The sequence below is a fragment of the Chenopodium quinoa genome, unplaced genomic scaffold (genome assembly GCF_001683475.1).
Source record: "Chenopodium quinoa cultivar QQ74 unplaced genomic scaffold, ASM168347v1, whole genome shotgun sequence".
NCBI classification, from domain to species: Eukaryota; Viridiplantae; Streptophyta; class Magnoliopsida; order Caryophyllales; family Amaranthaceae; genus Chenopodium; species Chenopodium quinoa.
Window position 1 is genome coordinate 11,871,307 of NW_018742204.1, and position 21,262 is coordinate 11,892,568.

Genomic DNA, 21,262 nt, shown 5'->3' on the forward strand with positions numbered 1-21,262 from the left:
TTGGCTAATTCTAGCCGACCCCTGCTTAGTACGGTGTCACATAAGCTGGAAGTGACTTACTCACCTAGGAGCTTTGCATCTGTCGTCTGGCTTTATTGAACTGTTACCCATACTGGTATCTGCTTTATCTGCTATACATGATTATGCCTGTCAGCACATATTTAGAAAGAATTGATCAATCATCACAAGAGCTCAATGCACTGAGTAATTTTATTAACATAATATCATATAATGTGGCAGCAATCTCATAAGATGATTTCCAAATGTCCAACAGTTCAAGAACATAATATCATATATTTTAACCTTTTGGTGAAAGTGAAACTTCAACTGTGGCAAAGATCTTAACAGGGTGTTTGCATTTTTTTAATTTTAGAAATTGTTGTGTGACTGCGTCTATACACGAGATCAATAACATGACAGATCCAGTTACTAACAAAGCCCAGAGAAGTCAACAAATTTATTCTTAAATGTAAATTAAACTTTGATAAGATTTCAATGAGTTCTGTAGGGAATAAAAATTGTACATGAAATCTACAGCAGATGAAACAGGATATAACCCAAAAAAAAGAAAATTTTTAAAAAAAAAAAAAAAAGCTTTGTAATGCTGACCCTTAAGTCACATCTAATACTACTCGAGCATGGCCCTCTGATATTCAGAAATGTTCACTCAACCCGATGTGTGCCAGCAGCAACCATACATGAGTTAGAAGCTCCCATCCCTGAGCCAGCTCTTGAGCATGGTGATCTGACCTACATTGGCTTGCAGCTTACACTAGCATCTCCACCCATACGCCAACAATAATCTTCCATTTCCAATCTCTGTTTTCTAAATATTTTGCAAGGCGACAAGCATCAAACAAGACTGACTAGCTTCCATCACCTTTGATATCAGTCATATCACCTGGCAATGTATTAGTTTTTATAGTGAGCAACCTTTGTCTGGCTGTTTTAGCATCCTTCACAGATCTTTCCTGAATAAAATTCTTTGCCTCTACACAAGTATCCTGAAACCTGATTTTCCCTATTCCATTCGGCAACATGAATGGTCTTTTTACTAGTAGGTACAACATGAATGGTACAACATATAACTTAACAGCTTGCTCACTTGACATTCAACATAGCAAGCTGATTCAGGTCCCGAGTTTTCATCTGCGTGATAACATAAATCAGTGGCAATATGCCAAAGAAGGATGCTTTGATCAAATTCTTTCTCAATGCTCCAGTTGAGATCTTGTGATTAATATCTATCCAGAACCCTTGAACCTCGGGAAGTGCAAAATGCCTTATCTTCCTTCAAATCTGATGTATACTCAAGAAGCTGCTTGAAAATGTATTTTTTCAACATGTCCGGAACTCTTTCTGTTAGCTCTGTTTTGGTCCGGAATTGGAGTTTGCGAAAGAAATAGCAGGAAAGCAGTATGCATGATTTAGTCACATCCGCTTCAAAGCATGAATTTATCAGATTGTACTGCATCATGTGATTAGACCACTTACTGTCGCTACTGAAAATTTTAAGGCATGAGATGGCCTTGTAGATTTGCCTGACTGGCATCTTCTCATGATGGTCCAGCCATATCAAGGCCCAATCTAAGCAAAGCCAAATAACCATGCCAAAAATCTCAAGGGAAACAGCTCCAACCAACAAAGTGTAAGTTATAATCACATCAACTTCAGAATACTTGTGCTTTTGTGAGAAGTAGTAGGCTGCCAATGTGACTAAAGTTGAAGATACAGTGATAAGCCGTAATATGCGACCCCATCTGGTGTAGTGTATGGCAGCCTTTGTGTAAAAAGAATCAAAGACAAGAGCAAGCTCAATTTCAACAATATTAAACGCCTCTTTCCATTCACTGTGTAAGAAAAAAGATTTGCTCATCTCAAGCTCTTGAAAGCCAAGGATAAGGTCTGCAAAGAGGCATTTATATATCTGGAAGTATTCATAAGCTCTTTTGGGAATAGATGCTGCTTCAATATGGCAATCTCTTGTATTGTCTGTTACTAAGCTACGAACAACCACCTTGGGATCCTTCATTTTCGTCCATTGAATGTTATATCCTTCAGCTTCTCTCAAAACATATTCTTACATGAATTTACCATAGTTGGGGCCCGGATCAAAGCTAGGAAGAAGCAAGTCCCTGAATTGGTCACTGCTTGCAGACCTTAAAGCCCAGGTTCTCTCTCCGAATTTAATGATTCCAGAGACAAACATTGGGATAGCGACAAAGTTGAGCTGGGTGAGTCTCAAAGACTAGACAAAGATGTAAAATGAAACCAATACCTGTACTAAAAGCCCCAGCAAGTGCCGCAACAACAATGCATTGTCTTCCATGGAGTAAGCAGTAACAGTATCTAGACCACCAAGGTGCAGGAGAAGAATTGGCGCCCACAATGCTGTTAGTACGTTGCTGGAATCGACTGTGTCATCACCTTGTTTATTAGACAAACTGCCAAGAGAAACAGTAGCAACCCATCCAGTCAGCAGATAAGTAGGCAAATCAAAGTGTGCACAAAATTAATGGGAGAGAATTTGGTCAACGTCACCTATTAAAGCAGCTGTGGAGGACATCAATTGGAATCTTGGAAGCGGGAGATATAAGGGCTAAGGATTAATGCCAATGAAGAGAAAGAATAATGGAAGCAGAACTGACGCTTATTGTATCGCTAACTATGGATCAAAATGGGTTCAAACATGGACAATTACAGATAGCTCTAATCCAATGCGAAATGAACAGCATCTTTAGGAGGTTTTTGATCCATTTACAATCATCACCATTGCTGTGTTTGATGATTATCACTTTCATGATTATGGTGGGGCAAATGACTCTAGCATGGGCAAGGTCAGAATTCGTGTTTCTACCCTTGAATCTGGACAGATTAACAGGCATAGGTACCTACTACTAGTCCTGCATTCCTCAGCGGTGGAGAGACAGGGGAAATTAAACTAGTTGTAAGCAGCACTTGTACCATGGATTAACATGCTGCAACTTTATTCAAGACCTCTGCTCCCTAAAATGCACTACATTCACCATTTGTGTGTACGGAAGCTTGACCCCTTGAAAGACATAGCCACTCAGATAATCTCAAACTGGCTTGGTAAGGAGATAGTTGACTACATGCTAGAGGTAGACTTGAATATTTGGAGTTTAAGAAAGAGCAAGGAAAATTTCCTCAGAGTCATGAATTTTCTAAGATGGTTTGATCAGATATATAAGCGTGAGAGACCTTTTCTGACTATTTTCTTCCACATTCTTCTCACAACTCTTTTGCTCTACCCTAAGGCATTGCCATTTATTATCTTTTTCTCACTCTTCTTGATTAGCATCTGGAACTACAGTCACAGGGCCGTAGCTGACCCAGGGCAACCGGGGCACATGCCCAAGGCCCACGGATAGGAAGAGCCCAATTTTTCTAGCTTTTCAGTCTATAGAATAAGATTATATACATTTTGCATGCAATATTGATTATGTTTTCTATTGTGGCCTGGTGGTTGAGTAACTTATATTCACTTTGGCAGGTCAAAGGTCAAAGGAAAGGTTTGAGACTCATTGTCTTCATTTTTTAAAATTTATTTATTTTATTTAATTAACGTTTTTCCTCATTAACTGCTTAATTTTTTTTTTCAACTAACCTACTTCAGTTACCTCATTATCATTATATTTCCTCAAAATAAAAACCTCCTTATTCTTTTCTTTTATTTATTCATCCCTTTCTATTTGAAGAACACAATTTTTTCCTATTTGTAAAAAAAAAAAACCAAAATTACTTATACTATCAATGACCCACTGAAATTGAAAATACAATATACTGTATATTATTTAAACATTTGAATTTGTATCCAAATTAAAAAATACCTTAATTCATATTTCAATTCATTTATTTTCATTTAATAATTTATACTGGAGAACAATATAATTATCATTTTTGCTCTATTATTTTAATATGTTTGCTAGATATTGGATCACGAAGATATTATCGATGAATTTCAATTACTGGAGAAGGTCGATCTTAAATTTTAATGTTATTTTAATTTTGGCAGATGAGGTATTTGTATTCACATAAAGTTGACGTTTTTAATAGATAGTATGTATTTTACAACACCTAATTTTGTATTAAAAAAAAAAAAATTAATAATATGATGTAAATTTTAGTAATACAAACCGTCAAAAAAATAGATAGTTGGTTTAAAAAGCAATAATAGGAATTTATCTCATACACTTATGTTATTAAATATAGGGCCCAAATATATTTTTTTGCCCCGATCCTCCTAAATCTCAGAAACGGCCCCTGACTACAGATGGCGACGTGCTTGGCACCCACCTCGTATCTCTCACTTGTCTCTTTCTGATATTGATGACCCCGATGATCAAGATGAGGAGTTTGATACATTCCCAACCTCCCAACCATCTTATACTGTCAAGATGAGATATGATCATCTCAGAAGTAAAGGGAGTAGGATACAAGCTGAATTAGAGGAGTCGGCTACTATAGGTGAAAGGTTTCAGTCCCTAATTGCCTGGGCAGATCCTAGAGCAACTCCAGTGTTTTTGCTTTTCTATATTTGTACCTCTGTACTATTATGTTTCATAGAATTCAGGATAATTGCAGCTATACTCGGCTTTTACCTACTAAGACACACATGGCTCCGCATCATCAAGTTTCCTAAATTACTAGTCAACTTCTTCACAAGGTTGCCTTCTAAGGCCGACTTCATGCATTTGTAAACTCTAATACAGCTTTTTGCTTTGATGATAAAAAAAACAGTGAAATCCAGTGTGATGATCAACTCGTCTGATCTTTTGTTTATACATACATTGTAACCTCGTATATTCAAGATTTCAATGTATTGTTATACAACTTAGAACTTCTTGTTTATTCAATAAATCTTACTCTCTCCATCCCATAATTTAGAGTCCTATAAAAGCCCTCATTTCTAAGAATTCTAACACACTTCTCCTTGCGTCTATCCTAATAATATTACTCCTAAACATGTGCACAAAGTTACATAAATAGGACTCTTCCCAATTCATATGCAACAAAGAGAGAATCACCATCAAATACCGTTTTTATAAGATGTGCACCAATACACAACAAAAAATTACCTAACGTTTACCATAACCCGCCTTCGATAAGAGCTCAGCCCCAATCCTTGTCGGCTGGTCTTAGGCTCAACTTAACTTAGCCGTAATACTACCTACAACTACTAATTACTAAACAACACCATAGTTGGATTAACAGGCATTCAATGAACTGGGTAATTAATTTATTGTAAAAAAGAGAAGAATAATTTTTACTTCACAATATCCCAAAAACAGAAAATCCCAATTCAATTCCAGAAAAAGAGGATCAAATTCACAATTAATAACCCTGAACAATATACAAATAGGTTCCGGTAATATAAGTTCTGGGTATACTAAAGCAATTATACTATACAATTATTAACAGAGAATTAAGCAGCAAGCCAAAAATACAGTTATACAAGAAAAGATATATAGTGAACAATATAATCACAAAATAAAGAAAGAATAAGGGAGAATTTAGCTACTTACCAGCCCATGAAAATAAGGGTAAATATTGTTGGGATGTAATCAACAAATTGCTACTGTATTTTACTTGATCTTGTGGAATTATCGCCATTGATGATGTAAATGGAAGTGTTCAGCAGATAATTATTTCTTTGTTTATTTTTGAGGGTTTGGTTTTAAAAAGTCCTACACTCCTACTCAGTACTCACTCAATTCATTTGGGGGTATTTGGTTAAAGCCTCCATTTTTAAATACTTCTCCATGCGCGGAGTTTTAGGAGAAATTGGAAAAAGTAATAAAATATGGAGGTAGTGGGGTTGGTGGAAGAATTAAAAATTGAACAAAGCAAAAGTAGTGGAGAAATTGAAGGAGAGAGAATATGAAATTAATAAAATATGATATTTGTTGGGTCCACTAGGTGAGAAAAATGAGTTAAATATTGTAAAAGTTTTCCAAATAAGAAAATGAAGCAAGTATTTAAAAATGGCCGATAAAGGAAAGTGGAGCAAGTATTTAAAAACGGAGGGAGTATTAGATACTCTGTATAAGATATAGGGGTGAGCAAAAATTCTGGGTACCCGAAATTGGAACCGGAACCGGCAGGTCCCGGAATTGGATCCGGTGGTTCCAATTCCGGGTAATAAATTAAGGACCCGATTATAACCAATTCTCAACTTTTTGGAACCGGAACCGGTTGAGTACCCGGTTACCTAATATATGCTAAACTAAATAAATTTTAAATTTTAAAAATATGTTGAATGTATCTAATTTGTAAATTAAAAAAGTAATATTAATACCTAACATAAATACAAATAGCTTCATGCATATAAAAAATATAAGTATTAAACGCTAAAAATGAATCTAACTAAAATAAGAATTATAATTTTTATTATATTTTAACAATTACATACATAAGTGGGTACCCGGAACTGGAACCGGTACCCAGTGATTCCAATACCAATTCCTAAATTTTAGGACCCGGTTGAACCAATTCCAATTCCGGATCTGAATTTTAAGACCTGGTTCCAACCAATTCCAAGTCCAGGTCCTAAAATTTTGACCGAGTACCCGGTTTGCTCACCCCTAATAAGATATGGGTTTGTAATGACCAAAATTTATACCTTGTGTTTGTTTCTAGAAATTTCATTTTTTAAACTCATACCTCAAACTTCTAAGGCATGGGTTTTTGAATCCAAGGAGAGAGGTGGGTATGGCCCATACCCATACCTTTAGGTTTAAAATTAAATGAAAACAATCATTTCTAGATAAAAACCAAATATATGAAATTAAGTATCAAGTTCCAATCTCATACCACCCAGGTTTCATTCCTCATTACAAACCCATACCATTGTTTGAACCAAACGCCTCCTCATTACAAACCCATACCATTGTTTGAACCAAACGCCCCCTAATGTTTTTTGAGCTAAAATTATATTTATTTAATTTAAATTATATGTGTGACTATCAAGTCTATCATCGGTTAATCTATCACTAGGTCTAGTACTCTACATTCTCACTTATGTAGGTGAGGTATTATATTTATAAGTGATCGATAAATTTTTTTTTTTTCACTAGATAAGTCATTGATAATTCGATTTTAACTTGGCTTAAAGATAAAAATGACACAATAACTAATCGAATGAGATTATGAGAATTCTAATACTCCATAATTATTAATGACTCGTATAAAAAATGACACACGAATGACTGGATATCGATCCAATACTATGGTAATAACTCAATAATACTCTAGCTTAATATTAATCTTTTTTATTATTGAACTAGTGTGTAACCCGGGTGATGCCCTCGGTTGCTAGTTTGTGTACTTCTTTAACTTCATGATTATGTTCGACTATTTGAATAGTTAGTGTGTGCAGTGGTTCGGGCGTTGCCTCATGTGTTACTTTTTTCTTACATCATATGTATTTTCTAATCTTGTGAAAATAAATGTATTATATTACCTCTAATTTACTTAATAAATGAAAGGAATATATAATATTATATGAAATTTGAAACATTAATAAAAGATGGTTGAGGTGGTACATTTACTATCTATATGTATCGGAGGTTATGAGTTCGAATTTTGTTTTGTTAAATTAAGTGGCTAATTACATAGCACGGATATGAATCGGATTGATTCAATATTGAATTATCCTTATCTTAATCAAACTAAACTCAACCGAACCGAAATCAACTTGATCAAATGTCCTGAAACTAACCAGGTTAAACCATTTTGAACCAGATCCAAATTGTCCAAACCGAATATGAACCAATATGAAGTTTACCCGGTCTTAACTCAATTGACTTTGACTCGAAATCAACCCAACCTGAAAGTGACTTGAATCGACTTGAGGCAGATTAATAAGGTAACCTTACACCACATACCATATCCGTTATAAGTTAGCCCAAATTACAACTTATTATCCAAATGTCACCTTTATTAAGAGTCTAATCTATACATACGTGCATAGAATGAAAGTTTAGAATAAAAAAAATACTCCGTATCGTATAGAGTATTGTACGACAAAAACTTACGTCAACACTAAAATAGGGATAGAGAAATGTGGGCCTCGTAGTCCTCAGGATTAAATACACATACACTGAATTTGTCCGTATGTCAAACCACATACGGAAAAAATAAAGATAAAAACGGGGGATTCAATCTAAAAATTCCACCTCAGCATCTAATCATCGTTGACTTCCAAGCTGTAATACACAGCCAGGATAAAGCTGGTAATCTTATGAAATTAAGAAGTATTTTTTTTTTTTTTTTTTGAAACACAAATTAAGAAGTATTTAAAATATCATTATATTTTGAGAAAATTACCATATTTACATGTGTACATATATATACACAAATGTCAATCTCACAAAAAATTAAAAAAAATAAAATAAAAAATACCAAAAATCTCCCTTTATTAAAGAAGCGGCGACTCGACCCATGAACGTGATCTAGCTTTAGGTAGTTAAGCTTTCTTTTTCTTTCACACATATAAATTTTTCTTCAACCCTAAAACTTTATTCTTCCAAAAATTTAATCTCATATATAATCTCATTTACAACTAAATCTTTCGGTTTTACTGTAGAACGGAGAGAGTAATAATTTTGATTATAACTATCCTTTGTTATTTCGAGGATTTGTTTTATGAAAGGAAAATTGTGATTTTCTTTTTACAACTTTTTTTTTTTTTTTTCTATTTATACATATCTAGAATTTAAGATTTTTTAAACTTTACCAAAGTTTGATCGATTATTCATATTTTTTTGTATTAAAATCAAATCGTTAATCTGGTATTGAAAAAAAAATGACGTCGGAAAAAGTAAGCTCGGATCTCTCGATGATTTTGCCAAGGGTTCTCATTGTTTCTCGCCGTACTGTGCGTAAGAACAAGTTCGTCGATTTTGTAGGTTCGTTCTTTTTTTTCTCCTTGGTTATAACAATATAATTGATGTTTGTTTTCGTTGATTATGAAATACTCACTTCGTCTCTAAAAGTTTTTAAGGTAGTAACCGTTGAATTATGAAAAACTTTTAATTTATATGTTGAATTATTTGATTGTATGTTAAATTAAATAATTTTAGTTGTAGATATGAAGTTTCAATTGAAATTGAATGCTTGCCTATGATCACCATTATTTGTAACTTTGTTACATCCACTTATTCACATACGTTGTTACGTTACCAGTTCAAATTATATTTGTTTGTGGTATTGTTGAGTATTATTCGTAAAGATTTTGAGGAAGTTAGCAGTTGAAAGGGATGTGAGTTATTATAAGGGAGTATTGTTGAGTATGTTGGTCAATGCTGTTTAAAATTAACCTCATTGGGAAAGTACTTTTATTTATTTTATTGAGAATCATTGGTTAAAGTACATGAAAGCATTGGTATGTACTTCTTTTTCTTTGAAGACGTGAGAAAAAATATTTAAAAATGTTTTAATAATATGAAAAACATAATAATAAAATTTAAAATTTTAGCATCTAATTTGGTCAACTTTGCCAATTACATGAATATTGTCAAAGACGGAATGTGCCATAAATGTTTTGATCAAACTCTTATTAGTTAGGTGGAGTTTTGATGTATGTCCACCTACTCTTTAAGTGCTTGGATCAACAAGTTAAAGTTAATGAGTTGATCCGTCTTAACCAAAGCTCCTTCAGTTGGTGATTTCCCTTACTCGAATCCGGACTAGTCAGAGTCTAGCATACTCTAGATTACTAAATGATGTCTCTTGAAAATTTTTTAGCATAAACATGTTATACTTTGGAGTTAATTTTTTGTGATTGAACTCATCAAAGGATGTTATACTAATATACTCTAATGTAAACACCATGTTGTAATTTGTAACATTGTTCGTTATTGGGGAATTATTGAATAACTTCTATTGTAGTTTTAAGTCATTTCTGGAAAAAATTATAACTGGTTCACTTTTTTACTCAGGGGAATACCATTTAGACCTTATAGTAAGCTATGGTGCAGTACCAGTGATTGTCCCAAGAGTTAGTGGTGTTTCAACGTTGCTCGAAAGCTTTGAGCCAATTCATGGAGTACTCCTTTGTGAAGGTGAAGATATAGACCCTTCTCACTATGATTCTGAAATGTCAAACTTCACCGCTGAGGAACTCGAAGAGATAAGGCGAGCACATGCTAGTGATACAGCTATTGATCAAGAGAAAGACTCAATCGAGCTAGCCCTTGCAAAGCTTTGCCTTGAAAGGAACATACCTTACTTGGGAATATGCAGGGGATCACAAGTCCTAAACGTCGCTTGTGGTGGTACTCTTTACCAAGATGTTGTGAAAGAACTTTCTAGGGAACGCCCTGAGTGCCAAAGAGTATCCCATATTAACTATGACGATTATGATGGGCATAGGCACGCGGTGGAGGTGGTGGAGGATACACCAATACATCATTGGTTTAAGGAGTCCTTGGCAGAGAATAATATGGAGATTTTGGTTAATAGCTATCATCATCAAGGTGTTAAAAAGCTGGCGCAGAGATTTGTTCCTATGGCTTTCGCGCCTGATGGATTGATTGAAGGGTTCTATGATCCTGATGCTTATAATCCAGAAGAGGGCAAGTTTATTATGGGGCTGCAATTCCATCCAGAGCGAATGCGACACCCTTCCTCTGATGAGTTTGATTACCCTGGTTGCCCTTTCGCTTATAAGGTAAACTCAGCTTTTTAGTCATTCTATAATCTTCATGTGCTTGCTGTTGAGATGGCCTTGTGGGTTGTTATAATAATGTACAAGACTGATAGAATACGTCGATTTTACTGTGAAGTACTGAAGAAATATTGTGCCTGTAAAGATTATCAGCACTGAATATTGTTTGGAAGGATTGCAGGAATTTGTGAAGGCTGTGATAGCTTATCAGAAGAAGCTAAGCAGTCAAGCAAGCGTGCCAAAGGGTCCAAAGCTTAATAAAGAGCAGGAAACCAAGAGAAGAATGATTGTCAAAAGCTTCTCAATTGCAAAGGACATGTATATATCAGGACGGAACTCTGCTGTTGCTGTCAAGGAATCAGAACTTGAACCAGGCGCAGTATTCCTTGAGGTAACGACAGCTAACTTTGAGCTACTATATATATCAGCAAACAAGAGCTTCTTATTGCTTCTTTTGACTTATAATCCGATTCAAACACATTTTAATTAATAAAATGAACATGAACAGGAAAATACAGCTTACAGTGTATTGAGTTTACAACAAGAACATAGGCTAAGGCAGATGGGTGCAACTGTGAGGAACGGACATGGTTATAAGAAGCTGAAGTTGAAGGAAGAGCGGGAGAAAGTGGCAAGGTCAATCATAGGGAAGATGTCAATCGAACAGCTATCTGATATGATGTCGTTTTACTACATGATGGGGCAGATTTGTTCCGAGGTTTTAGAGACCAAGCTTCAACACCTGGAATTGCTTCATGTGAATGATAAGTCTTAGCAGAGGACATGTTTTTTTTTTTTTTTTTTTTCCAACTATTATTGAAATAAAAAGGGTAATAGTTGAGCTCCTTTGTTGCTATTACTTGCATAGCCTCCATTAATGATAAACTGATTTTTGAGATGGATATATTTGTTCATCTCATTCAAGGGGTGATATAAAAAGTAGGAGGATGAATAGAGGGCAACTTTTTATCTAATTCTAATTGTTTTCTTCTGCATTATGTCTCAAAAATTACAATTTCTAATGACAAGTTAAAAGTAGGAAAATTTTCATTTTGGTGTCCTGGTCTATAGCTATTATGATTTAATTTTAGTCATCGGTCTAATATAAGGCATACCTGATGTGAATTGGTGTGTTTGCTTTGGATGTTTCGGTGTGAGCTGCCTTGCTTTGAACACAGGTTTATATTATTTTCCTTCCATAATGTTGGTTGTGCCTGTTCGGACAAGAAATTTAATACCAGTACAAACATTAGGATATTAAATTTGTAAATACAAATTCACAGGGCACCAAAATGAAAATGTAAAAAGAAATGAAACTCGAGATAAATGGTGAGTAATATTGTCTTTTTTTTTTTTTTTTTTTTTTGGTCCTTTTTAAGGTGCAGCCGTAGGTAGTACATACATTTAAGTTGAATATGAATGATGTATTAAGTATTCAGTCGCTTGAATATGTTGATCATAGGGGTTTGGGCGACTGGCTAATTAACATCCAATCCATAGCTCTTGTCAAATAAAAACTTTGCATTTTACCCTTCATGAACTGTGCTTAGAATGTTTTATTGATTTGGTAGTGTAATTAAAAGATAATTATCTGGTGGTTGTCCTGTTTTTGCTGACCTGTTACTTCGAGGCTTTATCTCGTAGATTCTATGGGAAAATTAATATCAATGTTAAAACTGTCATGAGTTGCTGCAGATCTTGGCAGAAGATGGTGTGATTGTTTTGGTTAGCTTATTCGGCTGTTTAGACTATTTGCTGTTTGTGTTTTACGGCTTGTGTTGCTGTCTTTTAGTAAGACGATTCTAGCTTTCTTTGTTCCTTCCATTCCAGGTATGTGAAGAGTGTTTTTCCATACTTTCTCTTCTCGCAGTCTCACTCTTTGTTTCCTTGTTCTTAAGCTTAGCTTTTAAGTTACAAGTTATAACGTTTGTTTTATGTATGTGTTGCCTCCACTTACATTCTTCTTAGATGAAATTATATTATAACATTGATTTATTAGACGCTAGTTGCTACATGATAGAAAGAACAAGGCAAAAGCTAATGAGCGCCCCCGGGGCGTTGGATAAGATAATTAAAATGCAAATATTAGAGTAAAATTAACATTAATTACACCGAACGACGCGTGATTTTGTCATGAATTCCTAACTTAATACCATTTCAACCAATATAATTTATCCTTATCTAACGCCCCGGGGCGCTCGTTAGCAAGATCGAAAGAACAAAATAATAAATTACAAAATTCAAGGTAAAAGTGTTCTTGATCATGTAACACAATCTGTAGTTTACTCAAGATTGATATGCTTCTTCAACTTGAGTTGGTCTCTTGTTATGCATGATATTTAATGACATCCAAGAAAAAATTCCGACTGCCAATTTTCTGCAGCAGGCATACCTTATAAAATTACATATTACAACTCGAAAATTAGTAAGGTTTCAAAGTATGAATTCTAGCCTCTCTAAACTATGCTTCTCCTTCTCAATTTCATTCACTTCATGTCAGCATGCTGGTTTTCACCTTGCACGCGGTTTTACAAATAAAATAGCATCCCCTTCTATTTCTGTGGGTTCACATTTGCATTCAATTGCTCCTTTAAGCTTGACCTCTAACTTCTACAGCCGCGTTAAATTGTCCTGCTTAGCTTGTGGTTGTGAAGAGTCAGCAATTTTGAAGCAACAATTGCATTGAATTTGTTACGCACTTGACACCATTGGTTGACCATTAGCTGTTTGTATTATCAATTGATGCAGTTCGATCTTCTTTCATCTGATCATAATTTTTCAGGTTCATATTATTGCCCGTCTTCAACAACGTTAACTATACTAATTGGATTGTTTTCCTGTGGAAGCAGAATTCCAGGTTGGTGATCAACATTTGTTCTTTCCCAGGTTAGGAAGATTTTCTGCTGAATGACAATACCTGAAAATTTCTGCTATCTTATTGTGGTACGCAGTAAGATTTCTCCATATTTTGATTGCTAATTCACTTTGTTTTTCATCTGTTGATTTACTGCATTCTTGTTTGTCATGATATTCTACATTTATTCTGCTTGTGTTCATGTGTTGGCCTTTCCATAGCATGTCTTTAATCACTTTACATTGATTAGGGAATAGGGAGCTTGAATCTGAACATCTCTAGATCCCGATTAAGGCAAGGTTTATCATTCATACCTAGCTTTAATTTCCTACAACGCAAAGTTTCTACAAAATATTTCTGACGAATTACAACTCTTAGTTTGTTTACAAGAAAAATTATAATATCATTAATAATACGACATCTACAATAAAAATTTGTAAACCATAGATTTAGAAAGTAATAACGTAATGTTTACAATCAAAACCATAACTATTTTGCATATTTGACATAGGTCACACTCCACAGCTTCAAGCTTAATTGACACGAGCGGTGTTATCGATGTCTTCACTTCTTTCCAAGTAGAGATTCGCAATTAGCGCTGATGTTTTGATCGTAGAGTTGATAAAAACCCCTAAACCCATATGAATTCAAATCACCTTCCCAATTATTATTAGAACCCTAACAATAAAATTCTCATCCATAAATGAGAATCCGAATCTCAGAAAATAGGAAAATTACAACCGTGCCTTAAATTAGTTTTACAATAAACAAAATTTTAAAAATTACTTTATATATTTTTATATGAAGTAAAACAACTCGAATTTTATTATAATTTGTAATAAAAAGACCTCAAGGGTTTTATTTAGATTTGAAACCCTCATGGTTAATTAACATTTCACGCTATGAACCGCCGATAGAGCGTCGAGTATCGTATTAATGTTTAGTAACACTAGAAGGAGGAATGGTGAATAATTAGAATATATTAGATTATGATATGAAAAGAAGAGAAATTAGATAAAAGTAGAATGTGAGAGTCCAAATTCAAAATTTAACTTTGCCCATCCATAACCTTAGATAGAGCACAAAATATATAAGATCGAAGTCGGAAAATAGAATAGAATTTGTTGAACATGTGTCGTGCCAAAAAAATTAGCGCACCGCATTATGAAAACAAGTGTCGTAATACACTAATACGGCAAGGGAGCACTGTGACGTAGCAAAGCATGCTTCACACTGTGCATACTGGCGCCTCGCGCCAGATTTCTAGCTCGTGGTGCGCCAGATCGGAATTTCCAATCTAATTTTTTATGCTTTACATGTTTTATGTAGAAATTAAATTTACTAGCATAATGCTCGCGTGTTGCACGGTTTATAAATCAAATTACTAATCCCGTAAGGAAAAAAACTAATATAATTCAATTAGTAATAAAGGGCTCATTTACTAATGGTCGATATAAAAATAAAAGAACGTAATTTGAACAGTATTTTAAGTTATTTGTATTTTTTTATAAATTTAATTTATTAATTGAAAAATGTATGAATATTGCTAGTGCACAAACTTATTTTCTTGTCATACCTTCCGCTTCAGTAACTACAACTAATTCGAAATACATGTTTTACATGTCATATTCACAAAAATCTTTAATTATTTATTATAATAATAATAAATTTAGCATAAATTTTCCTTGGAAACTATATTTTTTACTTTTAGATGTATATTTTAAAATCTAAGTGAATTTAAATTTACGTTAGGTTTGTGTAGTAAAAATTTGGAAACTTTATATTATTTAAAATTACATTAGATATGTAGTCTAAAATTACATAGAATGGAAAATATTAATTATAGAAATGGAAAATATATGAATCAATATAATCACAATTATATTTAATGATTTGCGGAATATTTTGTGTATAACTTATAGTAGGTAACTAGATTAGCTCCTGTGCGATGCATGAATATAGTGAAAAAAAGAGCTATATAAAACAATACTCCATTACAAAAAAACATAAATTAAATATTCAATTGGGTAAATGGTTGTCAAAAGGTTTATTAAAAAAAAATTGTGAAATCGTTCAAAAAAAATTGTGAAGAGTTATTTGTATAGTATAATGTATTAAATTATTTTGCAGTCAATATTTAGTTTTTTCCATAAAAAATGTAAAAGAGAAAAAAAAAGTTTTGGTAGGAAAAAATTAAAGGAGAAGCTAACACATGTACAATATGGATAAATGAATTATGTCAGCAATTGCTACTTTAGTATTAGTTATAGATTAATGTCATTTGGCTAATAAAAAAAAGGAAAAGGGAAAAAAAGGGGAGGGGATTTTGGAGGGAAAAAACAGCACCAAGAAATGACATGTCTCATTCATGGTGTCTGTTTTAGTATTAAACTAGATTAGAACCCGTGCGATGCGTAGTTTATATAAATTCTATTTTAAATGTGTACATTTTTAAAATAATGGCTATTATACCTAAATATAAATAAGTTACGAACATTTTGTAATTTTAAATTTTTTATTTTCATCAAAATTATGATATAGTATCTGTTCAACGTCGTCTAATTCATAGTTTAATGTAGGAGGTCATTTATTAGTGTGCTATGTAAAATTGTTTCAATTTTCTACGATAAATTGATATGTGTTAGTTGTAATGTAGAAGCTTCTAATATTTTAATTTAAAAATTGTTAAATATGATAGATCTAAAAAAAATTGAAAAAATGATATCATCATTGCATTTAAGCGGAAATTTTTTATTAAGAGGACGACACGTCGTAGCCAGTGATATCAGCATCTTTTGTTTTAGTAATAGTTAATAGATATTGATGATTGATTTGTTTGGGCTGTTATTTGAAGCATTTTAGGAGTTCTTGTATTAGGCTAGGATAGGTGTATGGATTGATTGATTAAGGGATTGGGCTTAGGAAATAAATGGAAAAGGTTAAATAAAAGGCTTAGGCTCAAAAATGGAAATAAAGGTGGGCTAGGACAATGAAATAGATTGGATTTATTAATTAGACCTTTTTTTTAACAATGAAAAGGAGATTATATTACTAGCTGGTCATGAAGACCCAGCAAAACATCAAGAGTTGAGAGTACCATAATAAAGATGCAACCCCATGAAGCGTTGAAAACCCAAAACTGCAAACATGGGGGTTAAATGCCCTGTAAAGGCTCCGAAGCAAAAAAATAGAAAGCAATAAAAAAGAGACTAAGAGTAGAAACTACAACATAAATAAAAGGTAGAGAGTAGCCCGAAAGCTTGGACGACAAAGCAGTAGGATTAGTGAGCCGACATTCATCATGTCCATGCAATCCTTCAGCTCCTTCATGTACACTTCAGTGAGAGAAGGAGGGGAGAAAAAGTGATAGGCAGTAGGACTATTTTGTTTCCGGTGCGCTTGACATGAAGAATATGAACAACCCATTCCCCTGCAAGCAGCTTAGAGATGTCCCCAATAATGGCAGCTAACTTATTATCCGTGTACCTAGTTGGATTTTCCGGCATGTATTTAAGTGCCTTGGCATCAATCTCCAACTGCAGAATTCTGATTTGTCTAGCCCAAGCTGTTGAAAGTCCTTCCCTGATGGCAAGTAACTCAGCAGAGACTGCCCCGACTGTGCTAAGATTCATAGAGAAGCCAATTTGTCATTTCCCTTTGTGGTACCAAATGTTCCCAGCAGCTCCAACATTGTCGTTGTCAATCCATTACCCATCCGTGTTGATTTTGTAGAAGCCAATTGGCGGAGGGGCCCAAGTTCTAGGTGAAGGGTTGGATCTTGAAGAAGTTGACACCACTTATGACATTTTCATGATAATTTTAGGTCCACAAAAAATCTGTTATAGCTAGAATAAACAGATGGGAAACTGTTATCAAAGATAGCTTTATTTCTCATGTTCCAAAGATGCCAGAGAGTTGTTAAAAATAACACTTTCCATTCCTTTGAATTTTTTTTGAAAGTTAAAGTATAGCCAATCTTCAAAACCGAGAGAATAAAACATTTGAAGATTAAAATCATATTAAGGAATATTTTCAAAAATTATGGACCAAAAAGCTGAGGTGTTAGGACATTCTCTGAAAACATGTAAGTTATCTTCAGTAGGGTGTGAGCATCTAACACAAATTGGGTCAAAGAAAGGGATTTTTATAAAGAGAGTTAAACCTACAGGAAGAATCCCACGAACAATATCCAAGCATTTTGTACTTTGATGGAACCATAATTTTCCAAAAAAATTTCCACGAAAACTGAGATAAGAATGAAAAGGAAAGGTTAGGGGTTGGGGAAATAGAGTGATAAGCTGATTTGATAGTGAAGGATCCTGAATTACTGATCGACCAAGTAATTTTATCTTGAGCTTCATGCAGAAGAGGGAGGGCAGTGGCTTTTATTTGGAGAAGAGTTCTATGAGGGATAATATGGGCGATATCGTTCAAATACCATTTCTTATTTCTAATAATAATAGAAACTCTCCTATGACCTTTGCTATCGGGAATCCTAATACTATCATTTTGGTATATAGCCTTATCACCAATCCATTTATGATACCATAGGGAAGTATCCATTCCATCTCCTATAATAATAGCAATTCCTTTGTTTAGGATATCTCTTCCTTTAATAATGTCTTTCCAAATGGTAGAGGAGAGGGAATGCAATCCATTAAGTTTGTGTATTTTCAGTATTTTGCTTTTAGATGTTGGACCCAAAGCTTATGAGGTTAAGTCATTGATTTCCAACATAACTTGGCCATGAAGCATAGATTCCATCTCCTTAAGTTTCTTATACCTAGACCTCCAGCATTGATAGGATCATAGACCACACTCCAATTAGTTCTAGGTATGTACCTGGTCTTTTCTACTCTATTCCACAAGAATTTCTTTACGTCAGCTTAAAGATTATCAATAACAGAAATAGGAAGAAGGTTGGTTTGCATAGAGTATAAAGGGTAGGAGTTTAAAACAGATTTAATAAGAGTGCAACGACCAACCATGTTCATTAGCTTACTTTGCCAACTTTTAATTCTTGAGTTAGTTTTATCCAATAGGTCATGATAATCACTGTTTTTGAGCTTATTAGGGCTGATAGCTATTCTTAAATACTTAACAAAATTGGAAGAACTGGAAACATTGCAATATTCATAAATAGGTTTTCTAATGTTGTGATCCATCTTTCTAGGAAAGATGATGGAAGAATTTTGGATATTAATAGTGTGGCCTGATATTATTTTAAAGTTGTCAAGAACCTCCATCATGCATTGAATATTATCTATAGAGGCTTTTCCAAAAAGAAAGACATCATCGGCATAAAATAGGTGATAGATATAAATGTCTTTAGCCATTTTTAAGGGTTTCCAACACTTAGAGTTAACTTTGTCTTGAATCATAGAGGAAAGACAATAAAGACATAGAACAAAAATGTAAGGGGATAAAGGGTCACCTTGTGTGATTCCTCTAGAAGGTTTAAAAGTTTCTGTAATTTGACCATTCCAAAGAACCGAAATATTGGGAGAACAAATACAACTTAAAATAAGATTGATAAGATTTTTCAGGATGTTAATGGCTTTAAAAGTATCTTCTATAAAAGAACATTCAAGACTATCAAAAGCTTTAGCGGGGTCAATTTTGAAAGCCATAATATTAGCCTTTTCAGTAGATTTATTAAACTTATGAGCAACCTCCTTGATAATGATTATATTCTCATCTATCGTTCTATTAGGGATAAAACTTTATCTAAAAAAGGTTTTATTCTACTAGAGATACATTTAGTGACTAGTTTATAAATAGTGTTACAAAGACCTATTGGGCGAAAGTCACTAGTAGAAAAATTAAAAATGCCACCGCTTAAAGGCCACCGGTTTTGAACCGGTGGCAATATTTGAATATATAAAACGCGCGGCCCAAGATTCTTCTTCTCTCCACTATTTTATTTCCACCAAAACTCCAGTACGAGCCACGACCAGTGACGCCGCACCACCATCCAAACCCTACCACCACACACTCCACCAGCGACGCCGCACCACCTTCCACCACCTCCTCACTCCCTCCGAACCTCCTCCACCAGTGAGCGATGCAGCAAGCAGCGTTCGAAATTGAAAAAAAAGCAGCAGCAAGCAGCAACCACACACTCCACCACTGACGCCACAACCACCGCACCACCATCCCACAGCCACCGTTCGAAATGCTGATTAATAGACGATAATTTATCTGAATTTCTATGTTTTATTTTTGTTGTTGTTAGGGTAATTTTTTCTGAATTGTTCATGAATTAGGTTAATTGAAAAAAAAAACTGCAATTACTTGATATTAGTGAATCATAAACTTGAAATTTGGAAGTAAGTGCTTATACTAAATCAGAATTACGCCAGATTATTGAAAAAAAGAAACTGCAATTAGAGGTGAAACCATAAGAATAAAAACAGTGTAAATGAGAGGAAAAAGAGATTTTTTGGTTAATTTTTCTGAATTTTTTGGGTTTTTTTTTGTTGTTAGTAGGGTTAAAATTTTAGAGAATGCACTTTAGAAATCAAGAAATTGTTTAATTGTGTGTATCTTTAGAATGCAAGAAATTGATTAATTGTTCATGAATTAACAGTATAATGGAAAATATATTTTGAACAATTTTTTTTATTTTTTCATTGTATTATTATTATTAACAATTTGTTGTTGTTGCTTAATTTTTGGTTAAGTATAGTATGAATTATTGAATTATTTTGGAGTTAGATTGAGGAGTAATCCGTTTTAGATTACGTTACATAATGATTTTCCTAATGCTTTTAGGAAATATATGGATTATGGAGTATAATTTGATATGTTGGAGTGGTGTGAAATTGATTGTTAGGTTTTATTAGGAAATTTTGAATAAAGTAGAGATTATTAGTAAACTTGTTAATTAATTAGTTGAATTTGGTAGTATGTTTTAATGTGTAATTTTAGGTTGTTTTATAGTTCTTGACAAAATTACTAACTTTTATTTTATTGTTGTATTTTTTTATTTTTGTAGATTCATATGTAGTGAAGCACAAGTTTATTAGCTATTCAAGTGAGAAGTTCGAGACATTACATCCATTATACTTGCTATATTGGTATGAACTATAAACTTTATGGAGCTATATATATTTCTTTCTATTTATCTATTTGATAAAAGTTTGTTCATGATATTACAAGTTGTGTCTTGTTTAATAATAAATAATTACAATAATATGTTGAATGTTTGCATCATCATATGCCTAGATACTCGTTCAAGGCTTTCTCATTAGGAGAAAGTCTTGAATAATCCCCGGTTGGGACTGTTCTTGAATGTTTACTCTCACTTAGGTGGTGAATGTATGTCTTTTTTTCGATTTTAAGGAACATCTTGGTTGTCCATTTCTTCTCCATGTTCTCTGGGTACATATGTGGGTAAGTAATTATCTACATCTTGTACTTGGAGAACTGGGGGGAAGTGCTGCCGGATTTTCCTTAAAATTGGAAAGTTGACATACATTCAAGTGAGAGTAGACATTCAAGGATGGGTTAGGTTGGAGTGATAAGGACACTTTGGAAACATGCATTTGTTCACTATATGAATGGTATATTGATGATGTGTACTTGAAGTTGATTTACATAAGATATATAGCAATTGTACATTATTGATAATATGTTGCTATATATGTTTAGAGACACTTTACTAAATGGGAAAGGATCGTGGTTGGATGTATGGTAGACGTGATACAATGGATTTT

At 33.7% G+C, this 21,262-nt stretch overlaps 2 protein-coding genes across 3 annotated transcripts; one reads left to right on the plus strand and one right to left on the minus strand.

Moving 5' to 3' along the window:
- Positions 1–347: 347 nt before the first annotated feature.
- On the minus strand, positions 348–5,732 carry LOC110718534. Of its 2 annotated transcripts, none has more exons than XM_021897384.1 (2): positions 5,547–5,732; positions 348–2,444 (listed from the first exon to the last, which is right to left on the minus strand). In XM_021897384.1, exon 2 carries the CDS (start codon positions 2,030–2,032, stop codon positions 1,238–1,240), a length of 795 nt encoding a protein of 264 aa, XP_021753076.1. In that variant the 5' UTR covers positions 2,033–2,444; positions 5,547–5,732; the 3' UTR covers positions 348–1,237. The 2 variants fall into 2 exon arrangements, with proteins under 2 accessions (XP_021753076.1, XP_021753082.1); XM_021897390.1 differs by having other exon boundaries at positions 2,542–5,732.
- A 2,724-nt stretch (positions 5,733–8,456) lies between these two features.
- Positions 8,457–12,297, plus strand: LOC110718550 (protein NtpR-like). Its single transcript, XM_021897402.1, has 4 exons — positions 8,457–8,930; positions 9,963–10,693; positions 10,872–11,081; positions 11,199–12,297. Exons 1-4 carry the CDS (start codon positions 8,828–8,830, stop codon positions 11,463–11,465), a joined length of 1,311 nt encoding a protein of 436 aa, XP_021753094.1. The 5' UTR covers positions 8,457–8,827; the 3' UTR covers positions 11,466–12,297.
- The last annotated feature ends 8,965 nt before the right edge of the window (positions 12,298–21,262 follow it).

Excerpts from the sequence above, each read along its gene's own strand:
- LOC110718534 (XM_021897384.1), bottom strand. The coding sequence starts at position 2,032 with ATGAAGGATCCCAAGGTGGTTGTTCGTAGCTTAGTAACAGACAATACA.
- LOC110718550 (XM_021897402.1), top strand. The coding sequence starts at position 8,828 with ATGACGTCGGAAAAAGTAAGCTCGGATCTCTCGATGATTTTGCCAAGG. Across the intron at positions 8,931-9,962 it reads CAAGTTCGTCGATTTTGTAG|GGGAATACCATTTAGACCTT; the intron begins GTTCGTTCTTTT and ends TTTTTTACTCAG. Across the intron at positions 11,082-11,198 it reads CAGGCGCAGTATTCCTTGAG|GAAAATACAGCTTACAGTGT; the intron begins GTAACGACAGCT and ends GAACATGAACAG.